At 39.5% G+C, this 18,100-nt stretch overlaps 2 protein-coding genes across 2 annotated transcripts in view; both read left to right on the top strand.

Moving 5' to 3' along the window:
• The window catches only part of fig4a (FIG4 phosphoinositide 5-phosphatase a), an 80,945-nt gene extending 75,209 nt beyond the window's left edge, over positions 1-5,736 (top strand). The window contains exon 24 of the mRNA XM_034699416.1: positions 3,547-5,736. Coding sequence (XP_034555307.1) covers positions 3,547-3,724 — 178 coding nt within the window. The 3' untranslated portion in view covers positions 3,725-5,736. The remainder of the gene's footprint in view (positions 1-3,546) is intronic.
• Positions 5,737-12,864: 7,128 nt separating this feature from the next.
• Positions 12,865-15,721, top strand: LOC117824352 (G-protein coupled receptor 6). Its single transcript, XM_034699820.1, has 2 exons — positions 12,865-13,172; positions 14,280-15,721. The coding sequence occupies exon 2, from the start codon at positions 14,295-14,297 to the stop codon at positions 15,297-15,299; it is 1,005 nt and encodes a 334-aa protein (XP_034555711.1). The 5' UTR covers positions 12,865-13,172; positions 14,280-14,294; the 3' UTR covers positions 15,300-15,721.
• The last annotated feature ends 2,379 nt before the right edge of the window (positions 15,722-18,100 follow it).

Genomic DNA, 18,100 nt, shown 5'->3' with positions numbered 1-18,100 from the left:
AGATTTTGGCATGCCTGAAAAACCCTCTTCCTCAGTCCTCCTCAGAACACTCTGTTTTCTCTCTGACCATGTCCCCTCAGGAAGTGGATGTGCCTCGGCTGTCCAGCACGTTGATCTAATGTTTACATGTTGGCTGAATATACACGGCTGCTCAGAGATCACGTTACTTCAACCCTCTGAATCTGATCCAGAATCTGATCCTGACGGAGAGGTGCCTGTAGCAGGACCTTTCTGAAGGATTGGTCACAGATTTAGTGTTTCTTGTTGTTTTATTTATCAGTATGTCGACGTGTGTCTTGGTACACAGCTACGAACATGTAGCTATGTGGCTATGCTAACTAATGCTAGCACTTATCCATGATAAATAAAAATCATCCACTAGATCTTCAAATCTGCAGACGTGGGGAGTAAAACTGACCTCTACCAGAAAGGCAGCAGGACCTTTCTGAAGGATTGGTCACAGATTTAGTGTTTCTTGTTGTTTTATTTGTCATTATGTCGACGTGTGTCTTGGTACACAGCTACAGCTACAGCTACAGCTATGAACATGTAGCTATGTGGCTATGCTAACTAGCGCTAGCACTTATCCATGATAAATAAAAATCATCCACTAGATCTTCAAATCTGCAGACGTGGGGAGTAAAACCGACCTTTGTGTTTATTAAGACAGCCTACAACTAGCATGCCTTCCTCCTAAGCTCCTTGTTACCACACATTTGTGCAGGTAATGAAAAACGGAGGGGGGATTCAGTATTATTTTATATAGTTTATGGGGCTGAACAAGCTCTGAGCTCTGACTCCGTGACAGACCGGATATTGTTGTTACGTAACAAAAACACGGAAGTCTGAAACGGCTCGTTTCACACACATTTACAGAAAGGTGGAGAAATCAAAACAGGGACAGAATGGATTTTTTTCATTCTTGGGGGTTTGTAGACATGCCAGGGACACATATTTCAGGTAAAGAACCATTAAAAAGTCAATTTTGCATGATATGTCACCTTTAAACAATGCGGAGCATTCCTAAGGGAAAGAGTTACTGAGGTGTAGTGATGAACTTCTAACCTAAAAATCCAGATTTACTGACAGCCATGACTAAGATATTACTCACCCTAAGTGTGTATCTGAAGTGTTATTGCTTTCCTGTTTTTGCAGAGACGGAATGTTAAACTGTAATTCTAATCTATTTTAAACTTTCTAACCTGCCAGTAATTCCATTGAATTCAATTGTTGGCTTAACTTCAAATCATGACAAAATGCATTTCCCTCCATTCATACCCAAGTATGACACTGTGGGAAGGAGACATTGTTGCTCCTCCCCTGCTTTGCTGGCTGTTGAACGCGATCTCTGCATCTCAGGCTGTAATTAGTGTCCTTAATAGTTGCTTGGAGATGTCATCTGTATTTGAAGAGTCACTAACAGATCAACACAAATCAAAACAGAATCCTGAGTTTATCCCTGCCTTATTGATATATACATCATAATGTGTGTTTAGGTGTGTCTTTCCAGTATGTTCCAAATCAATAATGTGAGCACAGATCAATTTTCCCTCCAAAGTCTATTTTCACATCACAACATATTGCTGAAGAGTGTATTGGAGAGTGTAATCTAATCCCTAGATGAGAAGACAGTAAGACAACATAGGATGCACCTCCCCATGAGCAAGGTGCAAAGTAAGCAATGACTCCACTGGAGGTTCTTTCATCTTACTGGTGTTTTCAAGCTTATCAGAACACGGGAAACTGGTTGAGCTCTGTCATTGACTTGATGTAATTGGCTTTTATCTTGTAATAGCTGTGTTTTAATCTTGGTGCTACTTACGGCTCTTCTGTCACAAGCAAAAAGAGTGTGAGGCGACACTCAGGGCTCTGAATATTAACAATAATAAAAGGTGCTGTGCTGACCAGGCCTTAGCGAAAGAGGGGAAAAGTTCAGATGTAACAAAATAAATGGGGTGATTGATCCTGGAGCCAAATGTGAGTCTGATTATTTCCTTGTAAGTTACATTTTACCTATGTGGTTGGCCCAGGTTCAAATCAAACTCTCCTCTTTCCTGCATGTTATTCTCCACTGCTCCTTCTGATTTCTGACTCTGTCCACTGTCCTATATCTCTAATAAAGGCCTCCCCAAAAATCTTGAAAAAAAACCATTAATCATGGACTCCCTGTTGACGTGTTTGGAGTTCTAAATCTATTCTACACCTCAAAAACTAAAATACAAGCTAGTGTATTTGTCTAATTTATAGTCAAAATATCACATTTCACAAACAAGTATTGCTATTTATTATTTATTGTGCATTATAATTTATCTACATATATAATTCTATCTTATTTCAAGAAACTTTTTATTTCTTGCTGCATTAGCAGAAATTTTGACTAGTTACAGTCAGCAAAGTCCTGTTTTTTTGACTTGTCATCTCTTCATATAAGATATATTCCTGGACTTGTCAGGTGAATGTTGCTTTTAATAATTGTAATGATATATTGTGATCATAAACTAGACGAATAAACTCGCTCAGATAATAATAATAATAATAATAATAATAATAATAACAATAATAATAATAATAATAATAATAATAATAATAATAATAATAATAATACTTTATTTGTATAGCACTTTTCAATACAGGTAACAAAGTGCTTCACAGTGGGCAATAAAAACAAGAAGAAGTGCAAAGCAAAATGGAGCGATAAAAAATAAAATGAAATGAAAACTAAGAAGCATGCAAGCTTATAAAATAGACCCTTAAAAACAGAGTTAACATTAAATAAAATCACACAATAAAAGTTTTTCTGTAAAAATACGTCTTGAGTAATGACATAAAACAAGGGACTGATTCTGCAAGTCTGATCTCCTCTGGCAGGCTGTTCCTAAGTGTAGAAGCCCTGACTGAAAAAGCCCTGTCCCCTTTGGTTTTCAATTGGGTCCTTGGAACAGCTAGCAGAGCACTGCCAGAGGATCTCAGACTGCATCCAGGTTTGTAGGGGGATAAAAGCTCAGAGATATACAGAGGGGCAAGTCCATGTTGCGCTTTAAACGTCAGTAAAATAATTTTAAAATCAATCCTAAAATCAACAAGATGACAGTTTTGCACTGTATCGAGTCTGTGATGTAGCCAGTACCCAGGTTTGAGTCAGACGCTGCCATGTATCTGAGCGGCCACTCACTGGAGCCTCAGCTGCTGAACCAGCTGACTGGGTGTATGACCTGACAGGCTCACAGTGGATAATCCACTCTTAAGATGATGAGACATGCTTACGGGTCTCGTTTCCTTGAAAAATATGAGTAATTCTGCTTTAATAGCGCCCATCTCTGCCTTCCTCGTGTTGATTCCATTAGCAGTCCTCTTAATGGCTGTCCTCTTCAGCAGATTTTCACAAGAGTCTGATGATTGGATTAATGCTTTTTTTCCAGTTGGTAGTGCATCCTTTTTCTCTTGTGTCCACTAAGGATGGAAACTACATGATTTGTTTATTGTACGTTTTTAATACATCCATTCATGTACATCCCATCATTATGCTTTTTCGCCCCTCCCTCTCAGAGAGCCGGTATCCTGCTTCCCCGAGGACAGCATCTACGGCGTTACCCCTCCGCAGGTAGACCGAGACAGCCGTGATGAGTTCGAGAGCCACGCGATGACGGGTCAAGGCCAAGGGCGGGTACTCTGCAGGGAGGACATGTTGATGTACAGGGAGTACGTCAAAAACAGATACATGTGAGACAGATGACTGTTACTAAATCAGGATGATCTGATTCAATCCTGTACATTTTCAAAGCTTCACGTGGCTTTAAGAGCTTCTTTTAGAGCTGCAACGTAAAGAGAAATATGATTTCTTACATTAGTAGAATAATCATATTTGTCTTGATTATTTTCTCAGGAGGAGACAGTCTAAAATACAAACCATGCTTTTTTTTAGGAAGCTTAGCTGTTGATTTTTCCATTGGTGTATTTTTATTAGCTTTATAAGTTGTCAGGTAATTTCAGTTTTTAAGTTCTTTTCAACATATGGCTAACCTTATTTGTTATTTTTGGTGCCTTCAATTAAATTCAAATTTTAATACTTTTTAGAAAGGTAATTTAACTTTTGTTCATTTTGGACATTTTGAACTGATGTAAATGTTTTCCACTCTTAAATATCATGAATCTTAAATGTGTAAATCATTAATATGATGGCAAGCCAAAAGACTATTGTTGTTTTAATTTATATTTCCCACACATGCTGTTTTTTTTTTTGTTGTTTGTTTGTTTGTTTTGCTTTATTGCTTTCCTGTTTTTCTCCTTCTTGTTTCAGAAGCTGTGATTAAAATAAATGTATTTTTTATTTCTGAAAAACCATCTCAAACATGTTATGGGATAATGTATAGTTGGTCGGTGGTTATGCCGATAGAATCCAAAGCATTATTCGACTATCAACTGAATATAAGAATAGGTTGACACTAAGTATTGATCTAAAGACGATTTCATTGATATGAAAGAAACATAAAACATATTTATTCACACAGCTAAAATACTCCCTTGCTTTAAACAGTTGGTAGCATTTTTAAGGTAGCACTTATCAGCTAACTCATCCACCGAACTAACGTTAGATTTTTTTTTGTTTTGGGGTTGTTTTTTTTTACACCTTTATTATAGAGGAGAGGACAGTGGATAGTGTAGGAAACTGGGATAGAGTGGGGGAATGACATCAAGAAAGAGGCCGCAGGCTGGATTCGAACACGTGCCAACCGCTTCATGGGCGCGCAACTTAAACATTAGGCTGAGACCTCACCCCTACCGTGAAATTTAACTTTTCCATTCTTCGTAAATTCAAAACGTCAGTGTTTCTCTTTTGGCATTTTGCACAGCTGCAAAAGACAACAGCACCACCTGCATGAACTTCTCTTCCCGGTAACTTTCCCATTTGAATTTTCTTCTCACTCAACCAGTCCTGTAACACTTCCAAAGCCAGTACTGTGTTGCTGTTTGTAGTTTCTCCATGTCTGTTTTCTTCAATTTGATGGATGTCTCTTTCACTTGGCTCCTTGTGTGTTTTAACATCCCTAGCTAATTTCTAATTTCGCTGTTTTTACTGTGTCTTGTCTTCTTCTCGGCTCCTGACTGGTCAGCCGTTAACAACTGATCTAAAGTTTTGTGCTCTCCAAATAAACAGATCTGAGTGTAATGTTAAAAAATCCCTCCATGTTTTCTAGCATAACGTTTATTTAAGACAATTAATGGTAAGAGGGGAAATAATAAAAAAGTAGCCTGCACTAGATACGCTGTAACTCTTCTGCGTGGGTTAATTTGATATGAAGTGATCAGGTTGTCCCTAGCATTGCCTTTGGTATTTAAATTCAATTTCTATTGTTTGGACCAATCAGAAGCAAGTATTCAGCACATCAAGGTGATATGTAAGAAAGCCAGGTAATAATCCTCAGTACTGTCATAGATGTGTTGTCAATGCAGATTCAGATTAAGGTTGTTTTTTTTAGTTTAACATTTTTCATTCTTTCTTTGAAAATATCATTGTTATTGTAAATAAGAACTAAAGCAGGATTCTGTTTATAGATAAAACACAACACTGATGCCTTTATATTGTCATTTTTATCAGATTAATACTTTGTTGACAGAAATGCAGACTCATTTTCTTTTTTTTAAATCCAGCTCTGAAACATCAGCTGATTATTGTGTACAGCATCTTGAAATTTAACATTTATTTAATAAAGTGATTTGACGGATGTTCTCTTCTTTACACTGCCTTTGTCGGAGCTCTTTTCTTCTTCATGTATTTCGTACATGCAAAAAAAAACCTGAACATTGTTCCTTTCATGAATCCTCCATAATTGCTCTTTGTCCCTCCCTCTCTCCTCTGCTGTCTGTTCCCTTGTAACCCATTGTGCACCCCTGTCTATCACTCTTTCCCTTCTCTCTCTCTCTCTCTCTCTCTCTCTCTCTCTCTCTCTCTCTCTCTCTCTCTCTATCTCTCTCTATCTCTCTCTTCTCATTCACCCTTTTAGTGCTCAGCTTCCAACCGCAAGTGTCAAAAAATGCAAAATGTAAAAGGAAAAAAAAGGCACGGGCTGCCTTTCTTTCAACACACACACACACACACATACACACACACACACACATCCTGTCAGCATTCTGATTGACCAGTGGCTTCTGCATCTGTGCCTCGTGAGCCAGTGGACGGGCGGGGGTGGGGAGCTGGGGCACAGGAGGTGAGTGCTCCAGCATGTGATGTGTCAAGAGTACAGTGCTGGAATTAATGGAAAATAACAATGAAATGAAGTTCCAAAGAAGATGTGAGGGGGGTGGGGTGAACATGTGTCATATATCCTCCTTTTTGTTTTGTTTTAGAAGCCCTGAAGCATGATCATTGTGATTCGAGTGTTGCAGTGGTTTTCAGACACCACGGCAGTTATCTAGCTCACCATCGCCTCTCCATATGTCCCAGTCCTTCTCCCTTTTTAAAGCATCTATGCTGACTCAAAAGGAAAGCCTCCTCAACTTGTGAGGAGTACAGATCAATACTGGCTGTTTTTTCCTGATACAGTTGACACTTTCAAGGTCTCTCACATTGTCAGATGCCACTTTTGATGGTAGCTATGACCTCAGTTCTCCACAGAGAGTTGGAAAAATGCAACCCTTTTCAAAATACTGGCCCGTCTTGTACATCAAACCCAACAGCTTTGTGAAGGTCTCATGTAATGCCTGTTTTCTCAAAGGAAGTTTTCTCAGAGGCGATTTTCTGTAGAGTTATAACATTTTATAAAGGATTGCAACGAGTCTCAGGTGTGCTCCCTGAAGAATTAGTCCTAGGTCCCACATCTGCAAAGAACTCCATTGGATTCCCTTCTCAAAAAATCTGTCATCCATTCAACCATCACTTATACGTTTTGGGTTTGTAAGGGAGGCTGGAGTGAGTCCCACCCTGGACAGATAACCGGTCAATCACAGGGCTTGGAGCAGTTAACCTGAAGGCATTTCTAAAAAAAAACATGTGAACTGTCGAGGTATCGACAAGCAAATTCACAGTAATGATATATTCTTATAGCACCTTTGTTACTAGGTGACAGTCGTTTCTGGAAACAGAAATATAAAATAGCAATGACCTTCAAAATGAGAATATCGAACCATTCTAGTCTAAATTTCTAATCAGGAGTTAATGACGTGGTTCAATTCTGTTGCACAGTTTGGTTTTCCTGTTCCATGTAAATGGCATTGACATCGTATCAATGCACTTGATCTTTAACATTGGCTCCTCCATTCAACTTTCTGTCTACATGGTTCAGGGTTTACTCTACGCTTGTGATAAAGTGAAATCTTACATTTGCTGCTGCTGCCAATTGTCCAGTTTTTCACTGCAGCATCTGTCGTCCAACAAAGTTTATATGAAGCAGTTTTTAAATTGAAACAGTGGGGACTTTGGGAAAGCCATACCAAAACACCCGCAACACTGATTAACGTCTGCAAGCCTATTAAGTCGTTTCAAGCCCCCAAGCTGCCTCCTTGAATCAGGCTTGTCTGAGCAAACCAAACAGATGCTGGATTGGATTAAGATGCAGGAATAATGGTGGTGTTAAGTCAACACCTTGAACTCTTTGTCATGTTCCTCAAACCCCTCTTGAACAATATCTACAGAGTGGAAAGTTGCTTTATCCTACTGAAAATACCATCAGGGGTAACTGTGCAACAGGTTGAAATACTGCACACATATAACCCCAGGACTTTGGTTTAGGTGCAGACCATTTCACAGAGAATCACACTGCTCTGAAAACTTTGCTGTCTCTCTTAAAGACTAAATCTTTGTTACATGATCGCTAATAGGGTCTGAGAATGGATGGGACCAGGAGGCATAGATATACTTCCCTCCCCAGGTGTATCCATGAGCTTTGGGTAAAGACAACCCTGCAGACAGTTTACTGGGTAGTTTGTTTGCTAGGAACAAGAGGACCCATCAAGACCTGCAAATCTGAAGTTGGTTTACTTAACCTCTGACCATCGGAGTTTCAACTTTATGGACGCTTCTTGCTTCCAACACTTCAACTCAGAGTCTAAAACTAGTTATATTTTGCCATCAGCAACAAGAAAGCGTACTTCATAAGCAGATGTAATCTCTGCACATGACCTTGTGACTTTGCAACTTTGATCAGTCACCACAACTTTTCGCAATCTTGGCCTATCAACCACTTTTGCCCATGCATGTTGTCACATGTACACGTATACACTTACTTTTCGTCTCGACAAAGGAAGTATCCTGAGGGGCTACAGAGGAAAAGTAATAGATGGCTTTTTCTGGAGCATTTCCTCTGGTAAACATGCTGTCAAAACAATCAAACCGAAAAGGCCTGGAGGGACTCCATTACCATAAGGTCGAGGTCATGATGACATCTGCAGAAAAGCAGCGAGGTAGGTACCCAACACACATTCATCACAACAAGATGAAGACTACAAGAACAGTTATTTTTGGAAGGAAAGTCATAGTGCATGTGCAAAAAATTGTGCAAGAGTGAACACAGTTATTTCAAATGTGGGGTAGAAATTTGTCTGTGAATTGGTGTGTTATACAAATTTGTTAATGTGTCCTTTCAGCCAACACATTGTATTTCCATTTACCACAGACACCTCCTCATCTTCTGCTCCTCCACTTCATTTTCCCCCTTTGAATCTCTAAAATCTACATCTCCCTTGCTTTACCTCCATAATTGAACACTTTCTGGATTTTCTTTTCGTCTCTGTTGCTTCATTAATGGCCTCTCCATGGTCTGATTAGAGCCTCTGCTGTCTGTGTTTGCAGGCAGAGGGAGAGTAGGCGGTTGGTTGGGGGTTTGTCTCCTGAAAGGGTCTGTTTTGAAGAGGAAAGAGGCTTTTAATGACAAGCTCTGTTTTCTCCTGTTTTTGTTCTCCCACTGGATGGTGTCTCATTGCACTGAAACTGTTCAGCCCACATGGTTATGGATGAATAAATGCAACTAATCACTGATATTTTCAGACAGCTCATCTTAGTGGTCTTCATAAAATAGGGTAACGATGTAATATTTGGGTGTGGTGCCATTACTCATCTATTTTAGTGTACATTCAATTTGGTTCCTTCAGTCCATCATGGCAAACAGTCAGAACTTGATTTCTGGATGCATCTTGGTCCTTTGTGCAGTTGGGTATCTGCCTTTGACATAAGTCACTAGGCACTTCATGTGACCGCTTAGCTTATGAATAAGAGAGACAACCCCCTCTCCGGCCCCTGATCCGCTGACAAAGGATAGCCTAACAGCTGTTGCCTGGAAACTAAAACTGGTTACCATACTGCTCAACCGCTTTGAATCTTCCCCGTTTCCTCTTAACATTTCATGTGACATTTGTTTAAATACTGCATTTGGTTATCCACTCCAGTAGGGTTTTATACCCATGCATATAACATAGAGGAGATGTCACCAGAGCGTGTCATGATCCAGATGTTTTATTCCTTTTTTGGCAGGACTACATATTTTCTGATTTTTATATTTCAGATTTTTTGATTGTCTTAATCTTTTATCTTTTTTTTTATTCTTCCAACACTGTTTTATTTCCTTTTATTTGTTGGTGGTCATAACCTTTTTATCCTCCTTCATATCTCTTTCACTTTGTGGATCTCTTTGCTGTTACCTCACTGCAACTTTTTAAAGTTTAATCATTGTCCTCCTCACAATTCTCTTTTATTGTCTTTTAGTTTCTTTCTTATTTGTACATCACTTTGTAACCCTGTTTTGAAAATTGCTATATAAATTATTATTACAAAAAATGTATAATTATTAAAATTCCAAACACCCTCTAAGTTAAAGACCAATGTCAGTCTTTACATCCTTTATGTGACCTTTTCAAGCTATTTTGATGTCAAATTATCACACTCAATGGCTTCAATCATTCAGTAAATTTCTCCTGAAGTGTTTCATCCTTGCTCCATTTTTGTATGTCTGATTATAAACAAACAAAAATAAGTGTATCAAGGTTCACAGCTGAATAGATTTTCAATTTAAGTTAATTTAGGGCCAACAGGAGCAGAAATGAAAGCATGGAGGTGTGTGAATGTATCACAGGGACATGAGAACATTAAAAATGTTTCTATAAATAGTAACAACAGCACTATCAGTACCTGTCACGTATAACAATATGTTTGTTCCTCGATGAACATTTACCCGACACACTGAATAACATGTTGGAGCCTGTTTGCCTGCTTTGTACCAATTGTGTGTGTTTGAGATACTGTAACTAATTTCATTTATGCAGAACACACAGTGCCGAAAGACTGAGCAGGATCTGTTTCTGCAGGCTGGGAGACAACTTGACCCAGAAATACACACACACACACAAACACACATAGACAAACAGCGCCTGAGGGTGTGACAGTATCATCCCCAAAGTAAGACCACATATTTATAGGATTGTGAAGTCAACTTAGAGGGCATTATGTTTGACAAGGAGGATGCAGTTTAACTAAGTTTGAATATAACCTTAACCTTAATGTTTGCATACAGTTAGTTGAGTAGCTGTATATGCCCATTGTCTGGTTGTGGAAGTTTCAACCATGAATCAGGCGGAGTGCACTGACAGTCATTTCTTAGGAGGAGGAGCGCATTCATTATCCTGAATTTCGTTACACTGCCAAGACAGAAGTCGGTCCTCGCTGGTACTACTACTCCAAAGATGATCCGAATATCATTATTGACTTAACAAAACCGAAGTACAACAAATGTTAGTAATGTAAATGGTGAAAACTTTTGCACCACAAGAATGGACATGTTTTATATCAGTAGCCTACATTTTTAGTTCAGGCATGAACAGTGAAGCAAGACTGAAAAGGCATTTTTATATTAATTGGCAACAGTCTGGATTAAACTGGGAAATTATAATTAGAGAAGCCAAATCTATGATTAAACTTAAAATATTGATGTTTTTTGCTTATTCTATTATCTACAGCCATGTAATTTGTAGGCACACTGGATGTTACTTAATTTAAGAAGCTGTCTGATAAAGGTTTTAAAAACTTTAAAAGAGAGAGGGCGTGTGCAATTACGCACAAAAGTGGAGTGCAACTTTGTTCACACACTTGTGAACTGAGTTACATTAGGACTGATGCAACAACTACATTTTGTGTCTTGTCCCATTATTAAAATACCGGTATTCATGAAAAGCATTCGATCGTGTATTTTACAATTGACTAATGTTACAGGAGGAGTAGTGGTTACAAAAATAGCCACATTTATCCCTGCGCGTGTGTAATTGGTACGCTCTGGTACTAATAAGAAATGACACTACACCTTTGGTCCAACCATGCGGCAACCTCCAGTCTAAAGATATGAGTGCAATGTGGAAGTTCTAAAAACTGCAGTTCATCAAGGATCCGCTAGAGGCTGGCTCCGGAAGTACCGGAAACCACATACACACCAATTCAAAAAAGTCGATCTTTACAGCAGAAATAAACATGTTTACAGCCTGGTACAAAAGACAAGTGTAGTCTGGATAGCTCATTTCTCGATCGGCTCACACTGTGAGGGGGGGGGGATTTTTTTAACGTGGCAATTTCGAAGATATTGAGATTACGAGTTTTCCAATGCGGGAACACTGTAGCTGTTGGCTAGGAGGCTCAAAGCCCGCCTCTTTACGTCACAATCACTCGACAGCAGCAATATGGCTGCCGCCGACGATTGGCCTCAAAACAGCTCTTCAGAAACAGATGAGTGATGTCACGGATCCTACGTCCATATCTTATACTGTCTATGGGTCCAACACATAAATGATCCTCAAAAAGCCAAGTCCCAAGTCTCAGACAGCTGTAGGCTTACCAGTTGACTCTGGAGTTGCTACACAATTTTCCAAGCAACTTACTGTTGTTGGGCAGTTCTACATTTTTATTTATCTTCATTATCAATACTTCTTTTAAAGAGGCACCAACTGATATACATTTTCAGTAGTCACAGTTATCCCTGAAAACATTCAATTTCCTGCCTTGGAGCCACATTCGCTGCTTATTCAACTTCACTAGCTGTATGATCGTGCACATTTTTTTAGTCACATTGTTGCTCTGGTACGCAGAAGTTGTTATGTAGTTAGATGTTAAGTAGCATCACAGATCTTACTCACAACAGAATTTATGACTCAGCTCCAATTAAAGTTAATGGTAACCCAACAAGAGGGAAGCTTGATGTGCTCAAAGTTAAGGCTGTGTAAATGTTTATAAGTTTGGGTGAGTAAAGTGTTAGTGGGAGATCATGACAAGGTAACATGGTCTGGGTGTGCTGATGTATGAAATATAACGGTATGCATATTTTTTATTGGATTTCCAAATCTGATGTGTATCTTTGTACTGTTTGTTCTACTTAACAGAACATGTGATTTATCATTCAGCATGTAGATAAATATGTAGGAATATGCAGATTAACTTGGATTCAATGTTCCAAAGTTCCAATGAAGACTGTCCTAACCAGTCCTAACACGCTCATCTTACCAGGACATTATCATAAAGGCTGCCTGTGGTTCAATCAAACAACTATACCTGCTGTAAGCATATATACTCTTTGCTTCTATAGACCCAGCTGATGCGTTTGCACGAGTTGCTCAACAGGTTGCCTTATATCAGTATTTATCACGTGTTTGCTGACAGGAGCGAGGAGCTGGAGTTTCACTGTAGCTTCATTTTCTCTCTGAAAAAGCTCTGAAATCTCTCTCTCTCTCTCTCTCTCTCTCTCTCTCTCTCTCTCTCTCTCTCTCTCTCTCTCTCTCTCTCTCTCTCTCTCTCTCTCTCTCTCTCTCTCTCTCTCTCTCTCTCTCTCCATCTTTCTCTCTCCGCCGTGACGTCAGGCGCGTTTAAATCTCTCCTCGCGTGTCTCCGATCGGCCCCTCTCCTCGTGCTCCTCTTCTTCTCCTCCTCCTACTACTACTCCTACTCCTCCTCCTCCTACTCCTCACATGCACCTTCCTCACCGAGCTGAACACCGGCCAATGCTTCACATCACCCCTGCCCTGGGCGTCTGTCCCATGCGTGGGAAGCACAACAAAATCAAGGGCTTCACTTCAGAGAGGGTCCACAGGCACCAGAGAGAACGAGGGACAGTCTCTGCATCATCCTTTTCGACTTTGACTTTACTCCCCTTCGGACGAGGGGCTGGTTTTCAGCGCAAATCTCAGCTCGCACCGTTTTTGTCACTGAGGTAGGTTTCTCTCTTTTCAAACTTTTCAAAAAATCATGTTAGTGATTTTAAAAAATATTTAATATTTCTCAAATCGACTGCAAACGATTTTTTACTTAGTAGTTGTTTGTCAGAGTCAATGCTGATGGATTTAGAGAAACCTAAATTAAGTAAATTATTGAAGCACAGCCTCACATGTTAGGTACTTTGCTTATATGTGGATAAAATCTAATTCTCATGTAGTTTTTAGACATTTAAAACACTCTGCAAATCTCTATAAAAGCATTCAAAAATGTTTTTCCTCAGTAGGTGCTACTTGGAAACTGTTTATACTGAATGTAGTTGCGTTTTTAGATGGACTACTTAGTTTCCTATACATAGAGCGGCAATGGTTTCAGCACCATGGACAGCTCCAGAGTATGTCATTGCTACTGCTGCTGCTGCTACTGCTCTATAAGCCCACTTTAACTCTAACAGGCTCTCAAATCCAATTCAAATCTGCCTTGCTGATGAAATAACATTAAAGTCAACATCCAAAAGAAGGCAGTGGGATTGAGCTCAAAATCTTTTCAGTAGAAGTTGATCCAAGTGGTTCTTTCTAATCATGTTTAGAGTTTTGATTGAGATACAGTTTGAGTTGAGATCAAGACTTTGCGTTTGAAAAATACAAGCACAAAATGCAGTTTACACAAGTTTGCACAAGTATTAATTGATCATGTAGCAGGGCAAAACGGGTGAATTAACATATCATCAATTACTGCAGGTTGTTTCCCTGCATTGCAAACCAAATTCACAAAGTAGAAGCAGTGCAAAATATGCCACATAATTCTTTAAACATCTGTATTAATAGACTTTCTTTATAACTTTTGCCTGACTCTTGCTGACTGAAGATTTTCTGTTTAATTCACAACAATGTTTGCTGTAAATTTGTGCTTTTTCTTTGAGAGATTTTGCCCTGAGTTCTACTTAAAACAGGGTTCAGTTAGATTTGCTGTAACAGGTTGATTTGAGGATAATTTGTAAGGGGAAGATGCTGTTGAGCAAAACGTTCCCTGTTTATTTAGAGTCTGCTGAAAAAAGAAAATAACTTGACTGTCGTTAACAGCCATCTTCTTGTTTTTCTACTAGGACTAGTGTGGAGTCATGAATGAGTCGCTGGTGGTGAACGACTCCTCTGCGAGTCCAGCAGGGGAAGCTCTCCCATGGATGGAGGCTGAGTATGCAGAGCACAACGGCAGCATGGAGTTCTCCACCGCTTCATTAAATTTCCCCATTAACCCATGGGACATTATGCTCTGTATGTCTGGCACCGTAATCGCCTGTGAAAACGCCATCGTGGTAGCAATCATCTTCTACACTCCCACACTGAGGACTCCCATGTTTGTGCTGATTGGGAGCCTGGCCACGGCAGACTTCCTGGCTGGCATGGGATTAATCCTAAACTTTGTGTTCCAGTATGTGATCTCCTCTGAGACTATCAGCCTTATTACTGTCGGCTTCCTGGTGGCCTCTTTTACAGCGTCCATCAGCAGCCTTTTGGCCATCACAGTGGACCGTTACCTCTCCCTCTATAATGCGCTGACTTACTTCTCAGAGAAGACTTTGCAGTATGTACACCTGATGTTACTGGTGACCTGGGGGGTGTCTCTGTTCCTGGGTTTGCTACCTGTGCTCGGTTGGAACTGCCTGGACGAGCCTTCATCCTGCAGCATCGTCCGACCTTTGACCCGTAGCAACCTTATGGTCCTGGCAACCTCCTTCTTTGCCATTTTTATACTAATGCTTACCCTCTATTTTAAGATTTGTAAGATTGTGTGCCACCATGCTCACCAAATCGCCCTCCAGCAGCACTTTTTTGCTACATCACATTATGTAGCAACTAAAAAAGGGGTCTCAACTTTAGCAATCATCTTGGGAACATTTGGTGCCAGCTGGCTGCCGTTCGCTATTTACTGCTTGGTTGGAGAGAAGGAGTATCCATCAGTGTACACTTATGCTACACTTCTGCCAGCCACCTACAATTCCATGATCAACCCTATTATCTACGCCTACAGGAACGCAGAGATCCAGCGATCCATCTACATGCTTCTCTGTGGCTGCTTTCATTCTAACAAGGCCTACAGGTCCAGGTCGCCTAGTGAGGTCTAAAAAAGGCATGAATGTGTTACTTTGAAAAGTGAGCAAAAAGACAAACCATCCTGGGACTATGACAATCTGCTTACAACTTGAGAGTGCGATGCTACAAATGTGTCTCTCATGCATACCGTATCTGCACTTTACTTTTGTCTCAACACAAGCTAGGATGAGATTTTGTGGACAATGCTGTGAACAAGAAACTTCTGTGAAAAAGACAAAACAAAACCTGTGAATGTACTTAAAATGAGAAAAGGAATGGAAAACTTGCACTTTAGTCTGTTTTTATTTTTGAAATGCCAAAGCAGTATTGTAAAGCTCTTGTTGTGTTTAAAAAACGTCCAAACTTGTGAGTACTATGTGCCATTTTTTCTATTTTGTATGGTATTGTCTTTGATGTACATTTTCTACATGAGGAATTAAAGAAGTGAAAACAACCTGTGGCTGTGTCCCGTTTCTTTTCAAGGAGTCCTTCCGTCTCCCCTCAATTGTTTCTTCTATTCCCTCTGGCCTCTTTTCCCTGGAGTGCAGGTGGGTCTGTTTGAGAAGATTAATGGTATATTAAGAGAGCAACAAGTGTCCTGCCTCTAGAAAATGGCTCCAACTTGCACCTCGACTCATCTGAATCCTGTGTGTGTACAGTATGTTAGTGTTATAGATTGAGAGAGAGGCTGTAAGACTAATAGAGAGAGAGCACAAACGTGTGAAAACATGTGCCATGTGGTCAAGTGTGCCTACATGTTTTTATTACCTCCCCCACAGGAAGAACAGGTGTAATGTAACCTTATACACACACAACTTTTAAGTCAACCAGGCAGTCCTGTCTCGCAATGTGTTATATTTATTACTTCTTATATTGACCGTGGCATATGGTTTGAGTTGATTAGATAAAATGCACTCAACTGCATTAGCAGAAAAAGGTTGTTTAGACGGCGCCTTATCTCTCCTTGACTCATCTGCATCCACAACTATGATTGCAGAGTAAAGCGGCCTGAGGCACGTGTATGTTTTTGTGACACGAGCCTTGATAATAAGTCTGTCTGTTCTCGCTGTCTGCTGTGCTGTAAAGACCGAACAAATGAAGCTGGCAGCCTCAGCAGCAAACACCACAGTTTATCTGCCGGGCTGTTTAATCAGGTTGTGCTCGTAGGGAATCAGAGAGTAGCACAGGAACAAGTTTGACGTTGTTAAATAGGAGACATAAAAGAGATTTGGGGATACAAGGGATATCTTCTTGGACAAGTGGTAGAAAATGTAGTTTTTGGGGGGAGATATTTTGTCACAGATGTGATTAAAACAACCTGATTCTGTACATTATCATGCAGAATCTATAAGTAACACCTGTCTTTAGACCTCTCACCTGCTGTGAAACTTAGGACTGTTTTCTTGAAGTGAACTTTTAAAACCTATTTTCATGTAGAAATTACTCACTATCTAATTTACAGTGATTAACACCCAGCTTTAACCTACAGTATGCAAAACAGTAGCAACTTAGTGAACTCTAATTTGCACACTGCCTACTTATACTGTCATTGCTTCATTGCCATGGTTATATAAGCACTGAAAACTTAAGTGAATACTTGTTGTGAGTGCTCACGACAAACTTGCATACTTGAATCAGTGACTTTACAGACTATGATGAATAAAAGTTACTATAAAAATAAGACCAGATAATGTACAATTTGATACGGCAAGAAAATTCCATAATGTATGATACAATTTGAATTTTTGTATGTATTCTTAAAATACAAAATCACATTTTACAGCATACAAGAAACACTTAAAATAATAATAATAATAATAATAATAATAACAATAATAATAATAATAATAATAATAATGTTCTTTATTTATAGAGCACTTTTCAAAAACTATGTTAAAAAGTGCTTAACAATGCCTCAAGGACATGTGCAAAATAAAGAACATTTTAAATAGCCATACAGACAAAGTGTCATCACTTTTAAAAGAACATGAAATCATAAAAACAAAGTAAAAACCAAAAGGGATCAGATTTCAGTTTAAGACATGAGTGCATGAAAGCACCTTTCAAATGCCCGTCTGTTATTTTCTGCAGTCACATGAGTATTTCAGGGGAGTTCTCTTCACGTTGACTTCAACTGGATTTTTTAATAACTCCTGTTTTCTCTCTACAGGGCAGCTCTTTCCCAGTCACGTCTCAAACACAGCTCTCTCACAGCAGCAAAACAGGGGTCACTGCACTTGCTCCTCGTGTGGACTATCAACTGTAATAATCTGCAGTTTGAAAGCTGTGAAGCCCTCAGTTTGGTGTGCGGCTGGTCACAAATTGGGGGAAAGGTGAGGGATGCTGGAGGCCACTAATGGACAGCACAGTGAGGCCGGTGAGAGCAGGAGATGTTTGTTCAACTTGTTTTTTCTCCAACTCAACAGATGTTGCTTTTGGTCACCCAGGAAGGCTGGCAACTATGTTATCGTACACAGGTTTCATAACGTAAACCTGAGGCAAAGGCCAGAGCCACAAAGGGACACAAATTTAGAAACATTTTTGGAATGATCTTTAGAAAATAAGTTAAGCTTCACAACATGGCTGTATAAAAGATGATTATTTTCCATCAATGACAGTTAACTGTATGGAAATGTTGATGCTGCAAACTATATTAGTAAAGGTTACAGTACAGAAATAACGCCATATATGATGCGTTGCGAAACGATGCGGTACGGTATGATGTAATATTATAGATTTGATACAATGTGATACAATATGATTGGATAAGACAGAACAGGATGCGATATGGACAAGCGGTAACCTACGGTCTCAAAATATGAAGCCCATGAGG

This window comes from Notolabrus celidotus, chromosome 13 (assembly GCF_009762535.1).
Source record: "Notolabrus celidotus isolate fNotCel1 chromosome 13, fNotCel1.pri, whole genome shotgun sequence".
NCBI lineage: Eukaryota > Metazoa > Chordata > Actinopteri > Labriformes > Labridae > Notolabrus > Notolabrus celidotus.
The sequence above is the reverse complement of the archived record's forward strand: the minus strand, read 5'-3'. Positions and strand labels throughout refer to the sequence as shown.

Excerpts from the sequence above, each read along its gene's own strand:
- LOC117824352 (XM_034699820.1), top strand. The coding sequence starts at position 14,295 with ATGAATGAGTCGCTGGTGGTGAACGACTCCTCTGCGAGTCCAGCAGGG.